This window comes from Silurus meridionalis, chromosome 6 (assembly GCF_014805685.1).
Source record: "Silurus meridionalis isolate SWU-2019-XX chromosome 6, ASM1480568v1, whole genome shotgun sequence".
NCBI lineage: Eukaryota > Metazoa > Chordata > Actinopteri > Siluriformes > Siluridae > Silurus > Silurus meridionalis.
In genome coordinates, this window is record NC_060889.1 from 21,648,457 (window position 1) to 21,671,108 (window position 22,652).

The following is a 22,652-nucleotide window of genomic DNA, read 5'->3' on the forward strand; positions in this document are numbered from 1 at the left end:
TGACTTTCTGTAAGTCTCATTTAGAACCTCATAATCATGTTCCAAAACTTACTAAACACAAACTAATAAATCCTGTGGAGAACCTGAAGGACTACATATGCCAGAAACATGAGAGAGCTCTGACATGAGAGATGATCAGACATGTGTGTGTCAGTTGTGCACTGAAGGAGACCACAAGAATCACAACACTGTTCCTATAGAGGAGGAGAGGAGAAAGAGGAAGGTGAGAAACATTGTTTGACTTAAACTTTGGGCATTTTTATGGATTATACAGTTTCATTTATCTGTCATTAATCTGTAGGTTATCAGTTTAAATTCTAAAATTGATTAGGTTGAAGTTAATGTTTAACCCTTTTTTGCTCAGGTGGAATACAGTTGGATTGTACTAGTCTCCTACATGAGTCTTTATAAGAGTCTTTATAAGTATTCAAAGTAAATAAGTTCAATCAAACCCAATTAATTCTCTTCGTTTTCTTCTTTTTTTACTGCCCTCCCTCTCATTCACACGCATTGACTGTGTCTTACTCCTACTGACTTTCATTTCCCTTCTCCAGAGGTGGCAAAAGTACACACGTCCTTTACTTAAGTAAAAGTACAGATAGTCATGTTTTAAAATACTCAGGTAAAAGTTGAAGTACTGATTATACTTAAAGTAAAGAAGTCTTGGCTCAGGCATGAACTTAAGTAAAAAGTAGTTACTACTTCTACCTGTTTTAGTGTCATACTGGTAACTGGACCTCACATCATATCAATGATGGATGGATGGATGGATGGATGGATCGATGGATCGATCGATCTTTATTGTTATTGCATTGTACAGGTACACAGCAACAAAATGCAGTTTGGCATCTACCAGAATTGCAAAAAGTAGCAATTATAATATATAAGCCTTTATATTAATATAAAGGCTATAGCTGTCACGGTGTGAGCGAAACAAAAGGCGGAAGCCGGAGTACAGCTCGCTCGGGTTTTAATGGCATGCGAGAGAGAGAGAGGTACACACACACACACGCACACACACACACACACACGCGCGCACACATACACACACGGCAGTCCTTAGGTTGAGAAAGACAGTCCGAGTAGCGCATTGGGAGAAGCGTAGCTGACCCGAGATGCACAGGGAGGGGAAGCGCAGCCGGTACGGGATTCTGGAGTCCGGATGAAACGGATGACAGAAGTCCTGTATGAAAGCCGGAACGACAAAACATGCAGTACGGGAAGTCCAATACAAACAATAACGAACAAGGAGTAAATGTGAGTGAGGGGTTTATGTAGGAGCGGGGTGGAGTGATGATGGGCTTCAGGTGTGCCTCGTTAACCCTGGAGCTTCAGAGAGAGTGGAGGCATGAGTGATGATGAGCTCCTGGTGTGCGTGGTTAAACCTGGAGCTCTAGGGAGAGTGGAGGCATAGAGAGCCACCAAAGGGGGCGTGGCAGGTGGTTCCTGACAATAGCAGTGCAGAGAAGTGTGGACATCTCTAAGAAGTACAGATAGATTTTCTAAGGCTATTGCATTGAAGAGGAAATGTGCAGAAGTGGAAGGTTATATATATATATATATATATATATATATATATATATATATATATATATATATATATATATATATATATATATATATATATCCTTTGCTATGTCTCCACACGGACAGTTAATGAGGTGATTCCGGAGAAACTGCACTTCTTCAAGTCAAGAAGCTTTTATCATAATCAGACAGAAATGTGCACTGAATTGATATTGAATAAAATTTAGTGCCGTTTAAAAGAATTTTAATGTTGACAGCTTAATATATATATATATATATATATATATATATATATATATATATATATATATATATATATATATATATATATATATATAAATACAAAACGAATTAAAAATGTTGTTACCTAATGAATGTGTCCAAGCTGAACATCTACATATAGAACACAAGCAGAGAAAAGATGATGATGATCAGGTGATCAGGAAAGTCTCTGTTCTCAGTAATGGTTACATAACTGACTCTCTCTGTCTCATCCACATTAGCTTTACTTCTTGTTGCTTTCTGCCTGCTGATTGTTAGCTTCGTAAACTAGTCTACATCTGTGGTGAGTGAGAGACAGGACTTTATACATCAGTGGATTTAAAAAGACGCGCAATGACAGGAAATCGGCTCGCAGTGAAAAAAGAAAAATATTAACATTTCACCAAATCAATGGATTAATACTAAGGTAACGAGCTGGTTTAGATTAGATTAGATTAGATTAGATTTAAATTTATTGTCATTACACATGCACAAGTACAAAGCAACAAAATGCAGTTTGGGTCTAAACAGAGTGCAATAGCAGCAAGTGCAGGATATATAGTGTTACATGATACGTTAAATAAAATGGAATATAGGACTATAAACAGTAATTTAATGATGTATATGTACTATGAACATAATATACAGATGAATATATATGTACTATGAATATAATTACAGATGAATATGAATATATATATACTATGAACAATAATATGCAGATGAATATATATGTACTGTGAACATGATATACAGATGCCTATTACTATACACAGAGATTTACAGTATGTGAAGGGTGAACATAATATATTGCTATTATTATAAACAGAAAACGGGTATATATACTGTACAATGGTAAAAAGTTAATGATGAGCAGCAATACAAAGAAGAGCAGTGTGCAAATGAGCATAGTTTTGTGTAAACAGTATAATAACAAAGTGTGAGGTGAGAAATGATCAAGTGTCCAAATAAGCATACATTTTTGTGTATACAGTCTATTAGCGAGATAAGGAAGTGTGAGGTGTGGGGGGAAATGTGGTTGTGTGTTAGCCAGGGGCAGAGTTCAGTAAAGAGACAGCTCTAGGAAAAAAGCTGTTCTTTAGTCGGCTGGTCCTGGTCCGGAGGCACCTGAAACGCCTGCCGGAGGGCGTTTTTGAAAATGTAAGAAGTAGAAAGTACAGATATTTGTTTAAAATGTAATGAGTAAAATTAAAATGTTGTCTGAAAAATAAATAGTGGAGTAAAGCACTGATACAAAAAAATCTATTTAAGTACAGTAACGAAGTATTTGTACCTCATTACTTCCACCTCTGCTCTTCTCTCCAGCATGTACCTCCACCTCTGCAGGCTCTTTTCAACCTGCTCTCTACTCTCACCACAAAAATCATTTATTCTTTGTATTCCTTATATGTATAAAACACATTTGAATGACTAATTTGAAACAAAAAGTAACGTATAACTTTATATTATATTTATATTATATAATATATTATATTATTATTATTATTATTATATTATTACAGCAGATGATTCCGAGACACTGAGCAGGAGAAGCTCTCACACACTGAGGATCATCTCCACCTCCTACAGGTCAGTGTTCCTCTCTCTGCCTACTGACAATGCAGAACATCACAGAACAGAACTCACCATGCTGAGGGATTTCTCCTCTCTCCTGATCTACTGTAGGTTTACTTGTCCATGTTCAGCCTTCCACACACCAAGAACTGGACTGAGATCAGTATTAACACTGATCTGAGTGGAGACACTGTGAGGACATCTCTGTCTCAGCTTTGGCAGAGTCTGAATAAGAAACTCACTAAAACAATCAATGACAAGTTAAAGGAAGCAGGTGAGAATATTTCATATTATATTGATAGTAATATGTTTTTACTTTTAATTGAGTCAAATATTGCAATAAATATAAACAATAAAATTACAGTGATGTTTTTTGTGATTAGTTTCCACAGAACTGAAGAGAATGCAGCAGTATGCAGGTACAGATTTCAAAATCTACTTTACCCAGTAGCCAAAATATATAACAGATTTAAATAAATATTATAGTTTATAAATATATTAATGTAATTACTGTAGTCAATTTAGATAATAATTTGTAAGTATAACAATTTTTAGTGCATTTGTTTTTGCTTATACACTAAACTGATGTTTAGCTGTCACTAGCTTCTTCAGTGAAAATGAGCTAGCTAGATAGCGGGTTAGCTTGCAAACAAATTTTTGGCAACATATTTGGCTGCTGCTGATTTTATTTTTTTATGAAGAAAGACTGAGTTTAACAGATCAAACAGACAAATCATATTTACAGTATAAAACATAAAAATGGAATAAACATTCAGGACTACTCTAATATGTCATAATGAGTTTGATCAACTGAATGGTGATTTCACATCACACTCTGTGTGTTTCTCGCAGTGGATGTGATTCTGGATCCTGATACAGCTCATCCCAAACTCATTCTTTCTGCTGATGGAAAACAAGTGTCACCTGGAAACAAACGACAAAATCTCCCTGATACACCAGAGAGGTTTAATCAGTGTGTCTGTGTTCTGGGGAAGCAGAGTTTCTCCTCAGGGAGATTTTATTATGAGGTGCAGTTCAGAGGGAAAACTTCCTGGGATTTAGGAGTTGTGAGAGAAAACATTAACAGGAAGGGGGAGATTATAGTGAAACCTCAGAATGGATTCTGGTCTGTGGTACTGAGGAATGAGAATCAGTATGAAGCTTTTGATGATTCTTCTGTCCCCCTCACACTAAGAGAGAAGGTGGAGATAATGGGAGTGTTTGTGGATTATGAGGAGGGTCTGGTCTCCTTTTATGATGTGAACTCCAGATCTCTTATCTACTCTTTCACTGGTCAGACTTTCACTGAGAAACTCTATCCATTCTTCAGTCCTTGTTTAAATGATGGAGGTAAAAATTCTGCACCACTGATCATCTCTCCTCCACTTTAGACTAAAGGATTTTTATCTAAAAAATGTGGGATTAAAAAATCTTTTTCCATTTTAATAAAATTTTGAAATTCACAGAACAATGTGATAAAATCAGAAATGTTTAAAAATTTGATATTTTAAACTATTGAAATGGTGAAATAAATAAAAAAATTTACTTTTACTCTTTTTACTTTAAAGATATATATATACATAATCTTTAAATACGTAAATACATACATTTATGTGGCAAAGAACATTTGTATTTTCACATTTTTTTACATTTTTGGAAGTAAAAATATGTACTTTAAACTCTGTATCCTTACAATACATACAAGTATCTGATTATTGTATTTGGATAACATTTTAGACTAAATATTAAGATTTTGAACAAATACAAATAAAATTAATGACTTATTTTATCCAGCATTTATTATTGCACTCACTTGTGAAAATTATTCACACTTAGATTTAGAATATTCTCCACACTTTTGTTTGTTTGTTTGTTTGTTTGTTTTTTAAGTGCTGTAAACCTTCTGATACTACATTAAGTGCAGAGATTTTGTTGCGGTCCTTTTCATTATTGTCTAGTTAAACAGCACTCAAACTGAAATTGTAAAAGAGAAAATTGATTCCTAAATGGGTAAAATACTTTCTGAAGCCCTTTCATACATTGTTCTTATTGTTTGTTTTCCATCTGCATGGTATTAAAATAAAGCTTTTTCATCATTATCACATTTACATGCATCTTATTTTAATGTGGCTAATAAAACTAAAACCAGTTTTATTGGGATGCTTATCTTTGTTGTCACTGTTATATCTTTATTTCAATGTTTATAAATGTTCATAACAGCTCTCTGCAAAAAAACAGTACTTTGTTACAATTAGAAATGATCGTTCAATAACATAATAATGTAAACCAAAAGATTCGTAAGGACATGAAATATATCTGCCAGGAAAACTCTTTTATCACCAAAGAACTTACTGAAAGTAAAAAAGAACACGTTTTATCTGAGATATTTTAAGGTGTAAATGCCAAAATATCACCTGGATAGTTGGATCAATTTTTTTTTTTACAAACGATCATAATCCCAGACTCGTCAAGGCCAGGAAGACTGTGGTGGTAATAAGCATGAGTAGATTACAGATAATACTATTTAAATTGCATTTGTATTCATATTACTGATGGCATGGGTTTGCGTCGATACAAATGGCCCATGATGGGTAAAGCTTATTAACAAGCTATAAACACATGCAGTCGCTGATCTTCGGTAATCACGTTATCTATATGGGGTTGTGGTGGACGAAACGTGAGAACACCAGGGACACTGGGAATTAAGACTTAAAATGGTGCTCCTGTGCACCTAATAGGGCTTCAGTGCTGCAAACTGAGATTATCTAACTCATATTTATGTAATTTCCCTTTTTCTCTACAGTCTGAATTTTCTAAAAGGTCCATGTCTTCCTCATCCATGGACTCGGAAGAGACCAGCATAAGTACATGCAAAAATTTAAACTGTTTACTGAGTGATGATGTAGCTATCAGTCTGGTATTAAATCTATTTCTTATATAAATTGCAATGCCACCACCTATCATCAGTATCTCGAATATTTTCCGTTTAGACCACCAGAGGGCACCGCTTGTTGTATCTGTCTCTGACTATTTGCTTCAGGCCTCCAAAGAACACCCTGGTGCTTTATTTTGAATTTCATCTTTTGTTGTTACTTCCAGTTCCACACTAGATTTGTTTGACTTATTTGCAACTTTCTTAAAACTTCTTGTTTTCTGTGTTAAGTAATTTACATATCTTACCCAACCAGTCCTTAAAGTACATATGTAACGGAGTACATATGTAAAATAATAATAGGTAAATTCAGAGAAATTGGGAGAACTTGCCATTGGTTGTTGCACAGCTTGCAGTTGCGTTCATTATACTGGGGGCGATGCAACGTAATCGGCAACAGTCTCATGAAGCCTTGCTGCTTGTAAGCTGCATTGATGATCGCTTTGTCTTATTAACTGTGTTTGGATTGTTTTTGAGCGCAAAGCTAAACTTTTGTTATACACACACGCTTACTGTAGGCTCCTAGATGTGTTAGCAAATATGTGCTATGTGTGTATACGCCTGCTTGAAAACTCTGAAACTGTTTATTTCATTTAAGACTGTCATGCATAATCAATGATCTAATCAACTTAAAGTCCGGTTTGTCCCAGTGTCTGTCTAGTACAATAAAAGACCATTCACCTGACTCGTAGTGTCAATTAACCAACCATCACCCACACAGACACAGACACACATACACTATATTGCCAAAAGTATTGGGTCAGGTGGTTATACGTATGGTATGAGAATTTTGAGCATTGCATTCCACATTTAGTCCCAATCTGTTCTTATAACTCCATCCACTCTTCTGGGAAGCTGTTCCACTAGATTTTGGAGTGAGCTTATGAATATTTGTGTTCATCAGTCACAAGGAAGTTTAAAAAAATGGCAGGTACTGATGTAGGTGAGGAGACCTGGGGTGCAGTCAGCATTCAGATTCATTCCATAAGTGTTCAGTATTGTTCGGATCAGAGCTCTCTAGCAGGCCACTCAAGATCTTCCTCTCTAAAGCATGTAAAGCATGTCTTCAAGGAGCTCACTTTGTGCACAGGGGCATTGTCATAGTGGGACAGGTTTCCAAGTTCAAGTGAATGCAGAATTTTGTGCCTTGAGCGTTGCGGTAACAGCAATTACCATATTCAATTCTGAATTTCCATATATTTAAAGGTATTTACTTTTATAGAAACAGTTTGAATGGGGTTTCACCATTCAGCTGTAATTCCACGCTTTCCCACTAGAGGCAGACATACAGATTACCAATCAGAAGTTACCTCTGACATCACAGTGCACTGTTCTCCATCAAGAGCATAAAAGGCTAGAACTCTGAGCAGCAGTCATCTTTCAGCAGTGGGCATTCGATATCACGTACCCTACCAAACAGCGGCTAGCAATTGACAGCAAGAACACACACAATCAATTCTAAACCCAGTAAAGCTTGAGTATTCTGAATCCGGTACCACGTTTTTACTTACACGATGGGGCGAGGACAATCTAAGTGTAAGTTAAAGTGTTATTTACGATGGTGTTGATCCAGTTAAATCAGATTGCTTAATAAATAAACGAGCACTTCAGTGTGAAGAGTGTTAACAATGTCTAATACATTCTGCAACTAAATTTGCCTGATAGACAGTTTCTCCACAACTATGACCATGAGAATTAATTTATTGCAGGATCAGTCCAGTGTTAACAACTAAAGTATTTAATAGTAGTAGTTGTAGTAATAGTAGTGTGATGAAGATAAAGAAGGACAAAGAGCAGATTTCATGAAAGTGATCATTTGGATTTCAGTGCCACTAAATGTGTGTTAAAAAAAAGATATATTTGTTTCATCGTCTTATCAAATTTAGTTGCTTGTGACTCCAGAAGTCTCCTGTCTGAAGAGCAGCTGCTTTGTCCGATCTGTCTGGATGTGTTCACTGATCCACTCACCACTCCATGTGGACACAACTTCTGCAAAAGCTGCCTTACACAGTGCTGGGAGAAGAGTCAAGACCGTTACTGTCCATTATGTAAAGAGAAAATCACCAAGAAACCTAAACTGAAGATTAATACAACACTGAGAGAGGTTGCAGATCACTTCAAGAAGAAAAGTGTTCCAGACAAACCTGAGGTTCTTTGTGATGTCTGTACTGAAGAGAAGGTGAAGGCTGTGAAATCCTGTCTGGATTGTGGACTGACTTTCTGTAAGTCTCATTTAGAACCTCATAATCATGTTCTAAAACTTACTAAACACAAACTAATAAACCCTGTGGAGAACCTGAAGGACTACATATGCCAGAAACATGAGAGAGCTCTGGAGCTGTTCTGTAGAGATGATCAGACATGTGTGTGTCAGTTCTGCACTGAAGGAGACCACAAGAATCACAACACTGTTCCTATAGAGAAGGAGATCAGAGAGAGGAAGGTGAGAAACACTGTTTGACTTCAACTTTGGGCATTTTTATGGATTATACAGTTTCATTTATCTGTCATTAATCTGTAGGTTATCAGTTTAAATTCTAAAATTGATTAGGTTGAAGTTAATGTTCAATCAAACCCAATTAATTCTCTTCGTTTTCTTCTTCTTTTCACTGCCCTCCCTCTCATTCACACGCATTGACTGTGTCTTACTCCTACTGACTTTCATTTCCCTTCTCCAGAGGTGGCAAAAGTACACACATCCTTTACTTAAGTAAAAGTACAGATAGTCATGTTTTAAAATACTCAGGTAAAAGTTGAAGTACTGATTATACTTTTTAACTGAAGTGAAAGTAAACAAGTCTTGGCTCGGACATGTACTTAAGTAAAAAGTATTTCCTACTTCTACCTGTTTTAATGTCACACTGGTAACTGGACCTCACATCATATCAATGATAGATAGATAGATAGATAGATAGATAGATAGATAGATAGATAGATAGATAGATGGACGGACGGACGGACGGACGGACGGACGGACGGACGGACGGACGGACGGACGGACGGACGGACGGACAGACAGACAGACAGACAGACAGACAGACAGATAACTGACTCCCTCTATCGCATCCACGTTAGCTATACTTCTTGTTGCTTTCTGCCTGCTGATTGTTAGCTTCGTAAACTAGTCTACATCTGTGGTGAGTGAGAGACAGGACTTTATACATCAGTGGATTTAAAAAGACACGCAATGACAGGAAATCGGCTCGCCGTAAAAACAGAAAAATATTAACATTTCACCAAATCAATGGATTAATACAAAAAATACGAAAAAATCTACTTAAGTACAGTAATAAAGTATTTGTACCTCATTACTTCCACCTCTGCTCTTCTCTCCAGCATGTACCTCCACCTCTGCAGGCTCTTTTCAACCTGCTCTCTACTCTCACCACAAAAATCATTTATTCTTTGTATTTATTATATGTATAAAACACATTTAAATGATTCATTATGAAACAAAAAGAAATGTATAACTTTATATTATATTTATATTATATTATATATTATATTATTATTATATTATTACAGCAGATGATTCCGGGTCGACTGGAAAAGATCCAACAGATCAAACACTCAGTAGAGCTCAGCAAAGTGTGTAAAACATGAAATGAAGTTTTATCTACAACATATCTGCCTATTGTGATGTTCTTTGTATTTATATATCTGTATATAAATATTTCTATATCTGTATATAAATCTGTAGTTAAAATGTGTTCCTCTTTTAGAGAAACACAGAGAAAGAGAAAGCAGACAGTGTTGAAGTCTTCACTGCTCTGATTAGCTCCATTGAGACAAGTCAGGCTGAGCTGATGGAGCTGATGGAGGAGAAGCAGAAAGCAGCAGTGATGCAGACTGAAGAACTCATTAAAGAGCTGGAGCAGGAAGTCACTGTGCTACAGGGGAGAGACGCTGAACAGGAGAAGCTCTCACACAATGAGGATCATCTCCACCTCCTACAGGTCAGTGTTCCTCTCTCTGCTTACTGACAATGCAGAACATCACAGAACAGAACTCACCATGCTGAGGGATTTCTCCTCTCTCCTGATCTACTGTAGGTTTACTCGTCCATGTTCAGCCTTCCACTCAACAAGAACTGGACTGAGATCAGTATTAACACTGATCTGAGTGGAGACACTGTGAGGACATCTCTGTCTCAGCTTCAGCAAAGTCTGAATGAAAAACTCACTAAAACAATCAATGACAAGTTAAAGGAAGCAGGTGAGAATATTTTATATTATATTGATAGTAATATGTTTTTACCTTTAATTGAGTCAAATATTGCATTAAATATAAACAATAAAATTACAGTGATGTTTTTTGTGTTTAGTTTCCACAGAACTGAAGAGAATGCAGCAGTATGCAGGTACAGATTTCAAAATCTACTTTACCCAGTAGCCAAAATATATAACAGATTTAAATAAATATTAGAGTTTATAAATATATTAATGTAATTACTGTAGTCAATTTAGATAATAATTTGTAAGTATAGTATAATTTATTTGTGCATTTTTTTGCTTATACACTAAACTGATGTTTAGCTGTCACTAGCTTCTTTAGTGAAATTGAGCTAGCTAGTTAGCGGGTTAGCTTGCCAATAACTTTTTGGCAACATATTTGGCAGCTGCTGATTTAATTTTTTTTATGAAGAAAGACTGAGTTTAACAGATTAAACAGACAAATCATATATACAGTATAAAACATATCAAAATGGAATAAACATTTAGGACTACTCTAATATGTCATAATGAGTTTGATCAAATGAATGGTGATTTCACATCACACTCTGTGTGTTTCTCGCAGTGAATGTGATTCTGGATCCTGATACAGCTCATCCCAAACTCATTCTTTCTGCTGATGGAAAACAAGTGTCACATGGAGACAAACGACAAAATCTCCCTGATACACCAGAGAGGTTTAATCAGTGTGTCTGTGTTCTGGGGAAGCAGAGTTTCCCCACAGGAGATTTTATTATGAGGTGCAGGTCAGAGGGAACACTGAATGGGATTTAGGAGTTGTGAGAGAAAACATTAACAGGAAGGGGAAGATTATAGCAATACCTCAGAATGGATTCTGGTCTGTGGTACTGAGGAATGAGAATCAGTATAAAGCTTGTGCTGATCCCTCTGTCCTCCTCACACTGAGAGAGAAGGTGGAGAAGGTGGGAGTGTTTGTGGATTATGAGGAGGGTCTGGTCTCCTTTTATGATGTGAACTCCAGATCTCATATCTACTCTTTCACTGGTCAGACTTTCACTGAGAAACTCTATCCATTCTTCAGTCCTTTTCTAAATTTTGGAGGTAAAAATTCTGCACCACTGATCATCTCTCCTCCACTCTACTCTAAAGGTGTTTTATTTAAAAAATTTGGGATTTAAAAATCTTTTTCCATTTTAATAAAATTATGAAATTTACAGGACAATGTGATAAAATCAGAAATGTTTAAAAAATTTGATATTTTAAACTATTGAAATGGTGAAATAAATAAAAACTTCTGAAATTTACTTTTACTCTTTTTACTTTAAAGATATATATATATATATATATATATATATATATATATATATATATACATAATCTTTTAATAATACGTAAATACATACATTTATGTGGCAAAGAACATTTGTATTTTCACATTTTTTTACATTTTCAGAATTAAAAATATGTACTTTAAACTCTGTATCTGTCAGGGATCAACCTGCCACGACCCTTTGGTGGCTCTCTATGCCTCCACTCTCCATAGAGCTCCAGGTTTAACCACGCACACCTGGAGCTCATCATCACTCATGCCTCCACTCTCTCTGAAGCTCCAGGTTTAACCACGCACACCTGAAGCTCATCACTCCACTCCTACATAAACCCCTCACTCACATTCACTCCCCGTTCGTTATTGTTTATGTTTGACTTTCCGTGCTGCATGTCTTCACGTACCGGTTGTCATCCAGGACTCCACTTGTCCGTTTCATCCGGACTCCACAATCCTATACCGGCTGTGCTTCACCTCCCCGTGCATCTCGGGTCAGCTAGCGCACCTCGAACTTTCTCAACCGTAGGACTGCCGTGTGCTTGTGCTTGTGTGTGTGTGTGTGTGTGTGTGTGTGTGTGTGTGCTTGTATCTCTCTCTCTCCCTCACACGTGCATTAAAGCCCAAGCGAGTTGTACTCTGGCTTCCGCCTTCTGTTTCGCTCGCACCCTGACAGAATAACGAACCTCCTGAAAAGGATATAAAAAAAAAAAAAAAAAAACACTAGGGAAAGAAAATGATCGGATTACCGTCGTGGTCCCGGCGCGAACCGAACCTCGGAGGTAGGATTCGCTCTGCCATGATGAAGCGGCAGCCAAGCTCCGCCTCGGGGAAAACCCGGAAGTCCGCTGCCGTTTCACGCGGATCATGCTCGGCAGCGCCACGGCCCCGTGATGACGTCATGGATTTCCCGGCTCGCTTCTCCGGCGACAGGGCTGAGTGGGGCGGATTTATACGGAGCGTCGGTGAATATATAGACTTTTATTCATCCTCTTACCCCACTGAAGCAGACAAGATCGCCCTCCACATTTCTCTGCTGTCTGGAAAATCCCTCTCTCTGGCCAGTGAGTTGTGGAGCGCCTCTGGTGGCGAATTCGGCTCGTGCGCCCGGTTTATCGGGCTTCTCACCCGGGAACTAGGGATGGTCACCGCAGATCTCCACCATCTCTCTCCCGTTATCGAAAGCACGATTCCGCTCCAGTGTTTACCGAAGAGCTCTGTTCCGCACCAGAGTTTCCCAGAGAGCGCCACTCCGTCCCAGGACCTCCGGGGGATTTCCACCCTGCTCCAGGCCCTGCACCAGGCCCTCCAAGATGGCTCTGCTCCACCCCAGGACCTCCAGGAGATCTCCGCCCTGCTCCAGGCCCTTCAGGATGGCTCCACTCCGCCTCAGGGCCTCCAGGAAATCCTCAGCCTGCTCCAGGACCTCCAAGAGAGCGTAGCTCCGCTCCAGGACCTCCAGGAGAGAACAACTTCGTTTCAGGGTTTCCCGGACAGCTCTGTTCCACTCCAAGGTTTCCAGGACAGCCCCTTCCCACTCCAGGATTTCCGGGACAGCCCCTTCCCGCTCCAGGTTTTCCGGGACAGCTCCTTCCCGCTCCAGGGTTTCCAGGACAGCTCCTTCCCACTCCAGGTCTCCACAGAGAGCTCAGCTCTGTTCCAGGTCGTGCAGGAGAGCTCAGCTCCGTTCCAGGTCGTCCAGGAGAGCTCAGCTCCGTTCCAGGTCGTCCAGGAGAGCTCAGCTCCGTTCCAGGTCGTCCAGGAAAGCGCAGCTCTGCCCCAGGACCTCTACGAGAGCGCAGCTCTGCCCAAGGACCTCCACGAGAGCGCAGCTCTGCCCCAGGACCTCCATGAGAGCTCAGTTCTGCTCCAGGACCTCCAGAAGAGCTCAGTTCTGCTCCAGGACCTCCACGAGAGCGCAGCTCTGCCCCAGGACCTCCACGAGAGCGCAGCTCTGCCCCAGGACCTCCACGAGAGCTCAGCTCTGCCCCAGGACCACCACGAGTGCTCAGTTTTGCTCCAGGACCTACACGAGAGCTCAGTTCCGCTCCAGGACCTCCAGGAGAGCTCAGCTCCGTTCCAGGTCGTCCAGGAGAGCTCAGCTCTGCCCCAGGACCTCTACGAGAGCGCAGCTCTGCTCCAGGACCTCCACGAGAGCGCAGCTCTGCCCCAGGACCTCCACGAGAGCGCAGCTCTGCCCCAGGACCTCCACGAGAGCTCAGTTCCACTCCAGGACCTCCACGAGAGCGCAGCTCTGCCCCAGGACCTCCACGAGAGCTCAGTTCTGCTCCAGGACCTCCAGAAGAGCTCAGTTCTGCTCCAGGACCTACACGAGAGCTCAGTTCCACTCCAGGACCTCCAGGAGAGCTCAGCTCCGTTCCAGGTCGTCCAGGAAAGCGCAGCTCTGCCCCAGGACCTCTACGAGAGCGCAGCTCTGCTCCAGGACCTCCACGAGGCTCAGCTCTGCCCCAGGACCTCCACGAGGCGCAGCTCTGCCCCAGGACCTCCACGAGCTCAGCTCTGCCCCAGGACCTCCACGAGTGCTCAGTTTTGCTCCAGGACCTACACGAGAGCTCAGTTCCGCTCCAGGACCTCCAGGAGAGCTCAGCTCCGTTCCAGGTCGTCCAGGAAAGTGCAGCTCTGCCCCAGGACCTCCACGAGAGCGCAGCTCTGCCCCAGGACCTCCACGAGAGCTCAGCTCTGCCCCAGGACCTCCACAAGTGCTCAGTTTTGCTCCAGGACCTACACGAGAGCTCAGTTCCGCTCCAGGACCTCCAGGAGAGCTCAGCTCCGTTCCAGGTCGTCCAGGAAAGTGCAGCTCTGCCCCAGGACCTCTACGAGAGCGCAGCTCTGCCCTAGGACCTCCAGGAGAGCGCAGCTCTGCCCCAGGACCTCCACGAGAGCTCAGTTCTGCTCCAGGACCTCTACGAGAGCGCAGCTCTGCCCCAGGACCTCCACGAGAGCGCAGCTCTGCCCCAGGACCTCCACGAGAGCTCACTTCTGCTCCAGAACCTCCAGAAGAGCTCAGTTCTGCTCCAGGACCTCCACGAGAGCTCAGCTCTGCCCCAGGACCTCCACGAGTGCTCAGTTTTGCTCCAGGACCTACACGAGAGCTCAGTTCCGCTCCAGGACCTCCAGGAGAGCTCACCTCCGCTCCAGGCCTCCACAGAAAGCTCCTCTCTGTCACAGAGTGTCTCCGAGAGCTCCTCTCCACTTCAAAATCCTGAAGAGAGCTCCGTTCCGCCTCAGAGTCCTGAAGAGAGCTCTGTTCCGCTTCAGAGTCCTAAAGAGAGCTCGGCTTTGTCCCAGGACCTCCAGGCGAGTTTGGCCTCCCTCCAGGACCTCCAGGCGAGCTCCTCTCATCTCCAAGGTCTCCAGGCGAGCTCAGTTCCACGCCAAGGTCTCCAGGCGAGCTCTGTTCCGCTTCAGGACCTCCAGGACAGCTCCGCCCGCCCGGAGCTTCCCAGTGCACTCAGCTCAGCCCCAAGGCTGCGAAAGGGACGTCGCGCGGCCGTCTGGCCGTGAAGGGGAAGTCGCACCGCCGTCTGGCCACGAAAAGGATGTCGTACCACCGCCTGGACGCGAAAGGGATGTCGTACCGCCGCCTTCACGGTCACCCCGAAGGCGACGACTTACCTCACGGTCTCCCCGAAGGCGACGGCTCGCCTCACTGTCCCCTGGAGGTGAGGCCACGTCACAGGGTTCCTCTCCAGGCGAAGCCACGTCACAGAGCTCCTCTCTGCCCCAGAGCATCCCCGAGAGCTCCTCTCCGCTCCACAGAGTCTCCAAGAGCTCCTCTCCGCTCCACAGAGTCTCAGAGAGCTCCTCTCTGCTCCAGCGCGTCTCGCCTCCGAGCTCCTCTGATGGCGACGTCTTGCCTCCGTGCTACTCCGATGGCGACGGCACGCCTTTGAGCTCCTCCAAAGACGACGTCACGCCTCTGAGCTCCTCCGATGGCGACGTTTCGCCCCTGAGCTCATCCGCCAGTAACGATTCGCTCTTGGACACCCCTGCAGGTGACGTCACACCTCCAAGCTTCCCTGATGGTAACGTCATGCCTCCGAGCTCCCCCGGTGGCGACGTCATGCCTCCGAGCTCCCCCGGTGGCGATGTCTCGCCCCCGAGCTCCTCCTTCGGCGACGTCTCGCCCCAGAGCTCCTCCTTCGACGACGTCTCGCTCCCGAGCTTCCTGGAAGGCGACGTCTCACCCCAGAGCTCCTCCTTCGATGACGTCTCGCTCCCGAGCTTCCTGGAAGGCGACGTCTCACCCCAGAGCTCCTCTTTCGATGACGTCTCGCTCCCGAGCTTCCTGGAAGGCGACGTCTCGCCCCAGAGCTCCTCCTTCATCGACGTCTCGCTCCCGAGCTCCCTGGAAGCCAACGTCTTGCCCCAGAGCTCCTCCTTCAGCGACGTCTCACCTCTGAGCTCCTCGCCTCTGGGCTTCTCCGATGGCGACGTCTCGCCTCTGGACTCCTCTCCGGACGAAGCCACACCTCCAAATTCCTCTGAAGGCGTCGTCATTGCTCACAGACCCGGCGAAGGCGAAGACACTGCATTCCTCATCTCCGCCGTGAGCGTAGCTCGGCCTCTGGGCACCACCGAGAAGGTTCTTCTACTCCCGGTCTCCACCGAGTGCTTCACTCGGCCGCCGTTCTCCGTGCTGGACATCACTCTGCTCCAGACCTCCCTGGTGGGCGTCAATCTGCCCCTGATCACCACTGCGGACATCACTCGGTCTCTGGTCTCCGCTGTGAAGCTAGCTCAGCCTCTGGATTCTGCTGCGGGCACAGCTTGGTCCCTGTCCTACACCAGAGACATCTCTCTGCTTCCGTCTTCCGCTGAAGACAGCGCTCCGTCTCCAGCCTCCGCTGCAGGCGTACCTCCTTCCCCGGTCGCCTCTCTGGATCTGGCCTTCGTCCTGGCTCCAATCTTCGCCGGTGGTTTTGCTCCGATTCTGGCCTCCGCGATGAGCTACGCGCCGTTTCGGACCTCCGCTGGGAGCATGGTTCCAACCCATGCCTTACGGTTGAGCATCGTCCGGTTCCTGCGCTTCGCCTGGGCTGTCGCCCCGCCTCAGGTCCTTTCTGGCCTTCTCCGGTTCTGCGGCGGTTCTGACCAGGTCCCGTTCGACCCTGGACGGACACCGGGATCCTCCTCCAAGTGCCCTGGCCCTCCAAGCGTCTGTGGGTTTGGGGCGTCAGGTGCCGCCCCTCGGGGGGGGGTAATGTCAGGGATCCACCTGCCACGCCCCTTCTATGCCTCCACTCTCCATAGAGCTCCAGGTTTAACCACCCACACCTGGAGCTCATCATCACTCATGCCTCCACTCTCTCTGAAGCTCCAGGTTTAACCACGCACACCTGAAGCTCATCACTCCACTCCTACATAAACCCCTCACTCACATTCACTCCCCGTTCGTTATTGTTTATGTTTGACTTTCCATGCTGCATGTCTTCACGTACCGGTTGTCATCCAGGACTCCACTTGTCCGTTCCATCGGGACTCCACAATCCTATACCAGCTGTGCTTCACCTCCCCGTGCATCTCGGGTCAGCTAGCGCACCTCGGACTTTCTCAACCGTAGGACTGCCGTGTGCTTGTGCTTGTGTGTGTGTGCACGAATGCGCGTCTGTGTGTGTGTGTGTGTGTGCTCGTATCTCTCTCTCTCCCTCACACGTGCATTAAAGCCCAAGCGAGCTGTACTCCGGCTTCCGCCTTCTGTTTCGCTCGCAATACATACAAATATCTAATTATTGTCTTTGGATAGCATTTTAGTCTAAATATTAAGGTTTTTATTAAATACAAATAAAATTAATGACTTATTTTATCCAGCATTTATTATTGCACTCACTTGTGAAAATTATTTACACTTAGATTTAGAATTTTCTCCACACTTTTTTTTGTTTGTTTGTTTTTATTATTTTTGAGTGCTGTAAACCTCCTGATACTACATTAAGTGCAGAGATTTTGTTGCGGTCCTTTTCATTATTGTCTAGTTAAACAGCACTTAAACTGAAATTGTATAAGAGAAATTGATTCTTAAATGGGTAAAATACTTTCTGAAGCCCTTTCATACATTGTTCTTATTGTTTGTTTTCCATCTGCATGGTATTAAAATAAAGCTTTTTCATCATCACCTTTACATGCATCTTATTTTAATGCGGCTAATAAAACTAAAGCCAGGTTTATTGGGATACTTATCTTTGTTGTCACTGTTATATCTTTATTTCAATGTTTATATATGTTCATAACAGCTCTCTGCAAAAAAACAGTACTTTGTTACAATTAGAAATGATCGTTCAATAACATAATAATGTAAAACAAAAGATTTGTAAGCACATGAAATATATCTGCCAGGAAAACTCTTTTATCGCCAGAGAGCTTACTGAAAGTAAAAAAAGAACATGTTTTATCTGAGAAATTTTAAGGTGTAAATGCCAAAATATCACCTGGATAGTTGGATCAGTTTTTTTTTTTACAAACAATCATAATCCCAGACTCGTCAAGGCCAGGAAGACTGTGGTGGTAATAAGCATGAGGAGATTACAGATAATTCTATTTAAATTGCATTTGTATTCATATTACTGATGGCATGGGTGTGCGTCGATAAAAATGGCCCATGATGGGTAAAGCTTATTAACAAGCTATAAACACATGCAGTCGCTGATCTTCGGTAATCACGTTATCTATATGGGGTTGTGGTGGACGAAACGTGAGAACACCAGGGACACTGGGAATTAAGACTTAAAATGGTGCTCCTGTGCACCTAATAGGGCTTCAGTGCTGCAAACTGAGATTATCTAACTCGTATTTATGTTATTTCCCTTTTTCTCTACAGTCTGAATTTTCTAAAAGGTCCATGTCTTCCTCATCCATGGACTCGAAAGAGACCAGCATAAGTACATGCAACGCAGAGAACCAGGTACCAGCAGCGGAGCAAAAAGAGACTGTGAAAAACACACCTGCTGCCAAAAACAGCCAGAGCATTTCTCCTGCCTCCATTTTGCCTCAGAGGAAAGCCTCATCCTCTTCGGAGCCTACAAAAGGAAGCCAAAGTGAGGACGCTGCCTCTTCAGGCACGTCCGGCCTCAACCAGACGCACTAAGTGTGTCTTCCTCTGGTGTCTGAGGGACTAAAGTTGGTGTGGGTGCGGTCTGAGCAGACTAATGAGCTGGACGCTGTTTCTGAGCTGGTAGAAGCGTTTAATTCCTTTCCCTACCCCACAGAGCAGGAGGCCAGTGCTCTGGCACGCAGACGCTCCCTGTCCCCCGAGCGCTTCAAAGTGTGGTTTATGATGCAGCGCGTCCGATATGGAATCAGCTGGGCAGACGACGACATCCAGCAAACACAGCTTCAGCTGCGGCATCTGTTTGGAGAGAAGGGGGAGGAAGAAGAAGAGGATTATTTAGCACATGAAGAAAGGACACCAGAGACCCCGCAGCAGGGTGTTAAACAGGCGCCTGTGATAGACGTCTATAAGGGTTATGCATACTACACACCACAACCAATTTTCTCCCAGGATGATACCAATGACTACAAACAGACAGAGATTGATCTGGCACTGCATTCTTTGTATCTGTCATTAATGGTTATTGTTTGTAATGTTTCATGTTAAGATTGTGGTTCTTGTTTTCTCATCTAGTCTTCAGTCTGCATCATAGTCAGTCTGTGTCTAGTCTTCAGTCTGTGTCCTTGTGTACAGTCCTTGTTAGTTTTGAGTATTTCTGTGTTGCATGTTAATTTGTGGTGTTTGTTGTTATGGTGTTTGATGTAGCAACTTGGTCCTTGGATGAAGTGTCTCGTTTCATTTTGTTCTGTATTGCATATGGTTGGAATGAGAATAAAAGCCTTCTTCTCTGGACTTGTTTCTTTGTGTGGCGGGACGTTAATTAGACAGAACTATAACTGACTACGCCACCCTGTTAACAGGGAACACCATTATAGATTAATCATCTACAAAAGACACACAGGTACGTGGTTTCAAGAAACAGAGGCAAGAGACATGGATACCAAAGATACAAAAAATGTTTTATTTCAACAATAAATATGGATATTAATCTTAAAACATAACTATGGGCTGGAATAAAAATAGGCATGAAAACAAAAAAGAAACCGAGGCCTACCTAAAGCAGGTAAACTAGCTTAATGAGTATGCGGCTACTATATCGCCAGGAGCATAACGCCAAGTGCACAAGACGCACCACACACACACACTCACACACACACGGTAAGATCAAGTGTGAACACACTGCACCCTGTGATAGAGTCCCACCACCGCACGCAAAGGCCAACTAGTCGTCTGCCTGAAGCCTCGGTTCCTATAACAAAAGACACTGTTAACCAGATAAACTGAAAGCAAGAAATAATAATAATCAAATAAATAATAATGAGAATAATAATTGAATGTTGAGTGTTGAATGAATATACAATAAATCAAACAAATAAAAACTGAAATCAAACAAAGCACAATCACGAATTAGAAAACTTACATAAACAAACAAAGTAAAGTAAAAACAAAACAAAGTAAAAACAAAGCATCCAAAGTTAAGTAAAACAAAGCATAAACAAAGCTAGCAAAGCAAACAAAGCATAAACAAAGCTAGCAAAGCAAACATAAAACTAGCAAAGCAAACAAAGCAAACAAAGCTAGCAAAGCAGACAAAGTAAAGTAAAACAAAGCATACAAAGTTAAGTAAAACAAAGCATACAAAGTTAAGTAAAACAAAGCATACAAAGTTAAGTAAAACAAAGCATACAAAGTTAAGTAAAACAAAGCATCAGCATCAAAGTACGTTGCCCCGCAGGCCGCACTGAATGACTCCTCTTAAAACTATTCCACCTTAATATTGCCGTTTCGACCACAAGTCCAGCCGCACAGGCAAACGGACATCAAACCGGCAAGAAGGCACGGGATTACGGCGGGTTCATGTTTAAAAGCAGTCGCCGAGCAACATGGAATGATTACACATTGGAAACTGTGAGACAGGAAGAGTCTAAACCAGGAAGGGGCGGGCCTCGGGCAATGACACACAAGCGGTGATCACACAACATGGTGCATTAAAAGTCCCCTTTTATATAGTCGTGCATGTATCTGATTGGACAACTGATGCTTTCATGACAATTTAAAGAGACACCCACAGTTCGTCCCACTACAATCTACCCCCCGCTGACGGATCGTCGCCCCAACGGTCCTACTACTAGGGTCAGGATTACCTAATCCCATGGCCTAAAAATGCCTGGCACCATGCCATGCATTTGCTGCTGGGAGCCCTCACCTATCCCACCTACTGAACGGGGAAGATGGTGTACATTTGGATGTTGGCCTGCATTTGCACGTTTTGTCCTGCGTAATGCACCTCATCCACCCTAACCAGGGCTTCAGGCTGTGGCTCCGGCAACATAGCTGTATCCCTAGCTGGAGCCTGTAATCCTGGCCAGTTAGCAGGAACGGGTCCCGTAACACTCACCCTCTCCTGTGGACCATGTTCCACCCCAGATGCCAGCCCACCAAATCTTAATTCGACATCAACTTGATCCCGTTCTTGGACCAAAGCTAATAAATCTACCTCATCCTCTTCCTCAGTTAACGATGATGTGCCCACAACTGGGTCAGGTAAAGGACTGCCATGGTTAGTACCAACTGTGTCCTTACAGACTCTTCTCTTTAGCAGTGAACGATGCACGTTCCTTACCTTGGTCAGGTCATCTACAGGCGCAATGGTGTACACTACACCACCTTCCTTGGGTGCCCTTATCACTTGGTAGACCAATGGGCTCCATAGGTCCTGGATTTTATGGCGGCCCCTTACCCCATAATCACGGAGGTACACCAGTTGACCCTCCACCAATGGTTCATCTCGGACGTGCTGATCATGATTGGCCTTGCGCCTATCAGCCATGACCTGCAACCGTTCCCGTGCACCTGCAAAGGCCACCTGGAGCCTCGTTTGATGTTCCAAGACCCAGTCATGCACACTACCCTCCCTTAGCTGTGGTTCTCTACCCAACAGAAAATCTACAGGCAATCGTGGCTCCTGTCCCAACATCAAGAAGTGTGGCGATTCCCCTGTGCTCTGATGAGGGGTACTATTATAACTGAACACTACCTGGGGAAGACACGCTACCCAGTCTCGTTTCCTGGACACTGGCAGAGTACGCAACAGATTATGTAAAGTGCGGTTAAAGCGTTCACACTGGCCATTGCCGGCCGGGTGATAGGGGGTAGTACGAGACTTCACCACACCATAAAGCTCACATAACTGACGTATCAACAAAGACTCAAAATTTCGACCCTGGTCCGAGTGGAGACGGCCCGGAACACCGAACCTGTAAAACCATTCGGTCACCAGGGCTTGTGCCACCGTCTCCGCTCGCTGATCCCTCGTTGGAACAGCAAGGGTATACTTACTGAAAACGTCCGTCATCACCAAAACGTTTTCGATGCCAGAGCTTGTGGGCTCCAACACTGTGAAGTCCACTGCCAAGATGTCATTTGGCCTAGATGACATTAATCGCCCCATAAAAGCCTTAGCCAGTGGCTGGGTGTCTTTGGCTGCCTGGCACCGGTCATACTCGTGACACCAACTTGCCACATCAGAGGACAAACCCGGCCAATAACACCTCTGTTGCACTAACTCCATGGTGCGCTCCCTGCCCTGGTGTCCATGTTGCTGATGCAACTGCCTTAACACCTCCGGTCTCAAGGCAGCAGGCAAAACCAATTGCAACATCTCTTCCTTACCATTAGGGCAGTGAACCCGACGATACAACATACCATCTAACTCCCTCAACCGATCCCACTGGCGGAGCAAGGTTAAGGCTGCCTTAGTCATTTGGCGCC

The 22,652-nt window shown here is 43.6% G+C and overlaps 2 protein-coding genes across 2 annotated transcripts; both read left to right on the forward strand.

Moving 5' to 3' along the window:
* Window positions 1–110: 110 nt before the first annotated feature.
* On the forward strand, window positions 111–4,804 carry LOC124387288 (erythroid membrane-associated protein-like). The gene is made up of 5 exons (XM_046851530.1): window positions 111–223; window positions 3,312–3,378; window positions 3,475–3,637; window positions 3,747–3,782; window positions 4,216–4,804. The coding sequence occupies exons 3-5, from the start codon at window positions 3,487–3,489 to the stop codon at window positions 4,752–4,754; spliced, it is 726 nt and encodes a 241-aa protein (XP_046707486.1). The 5' UTR covers window positions 111–223; window positions 3,312–3,378; window positions 3,475–3,486; the 3' UTR covers window positions 4,755–4,804.
* A 2,881-nt stretch (window positions 4,805–7,685) lies between these two features.
* On the forward strand, window positions 7,686–11,700 carry LOC124387273 (nuclear factor 7, ovary-like). The gene is given in 8 exon segments (XM_046851509.1): window positions 7,686–7,831; window positions 8,182–8,738; window positions 9,821–9,883; window positions 10,018–10,251; window positions 10,348–10,510; window positions 10,620–10,655; window positions 11,093–11,251; window positions 11,254–11,700. Coding segments are annotated over 8 exon segments (1,647 nt in total). The 5' UTR covers window positions 7,686–7,809; the 3' UTR covers window positions 11,667–11,700.
* The last annotated feature ends 10,952 nt before the right edge of the window (window positions 11,701–22,652 follow it).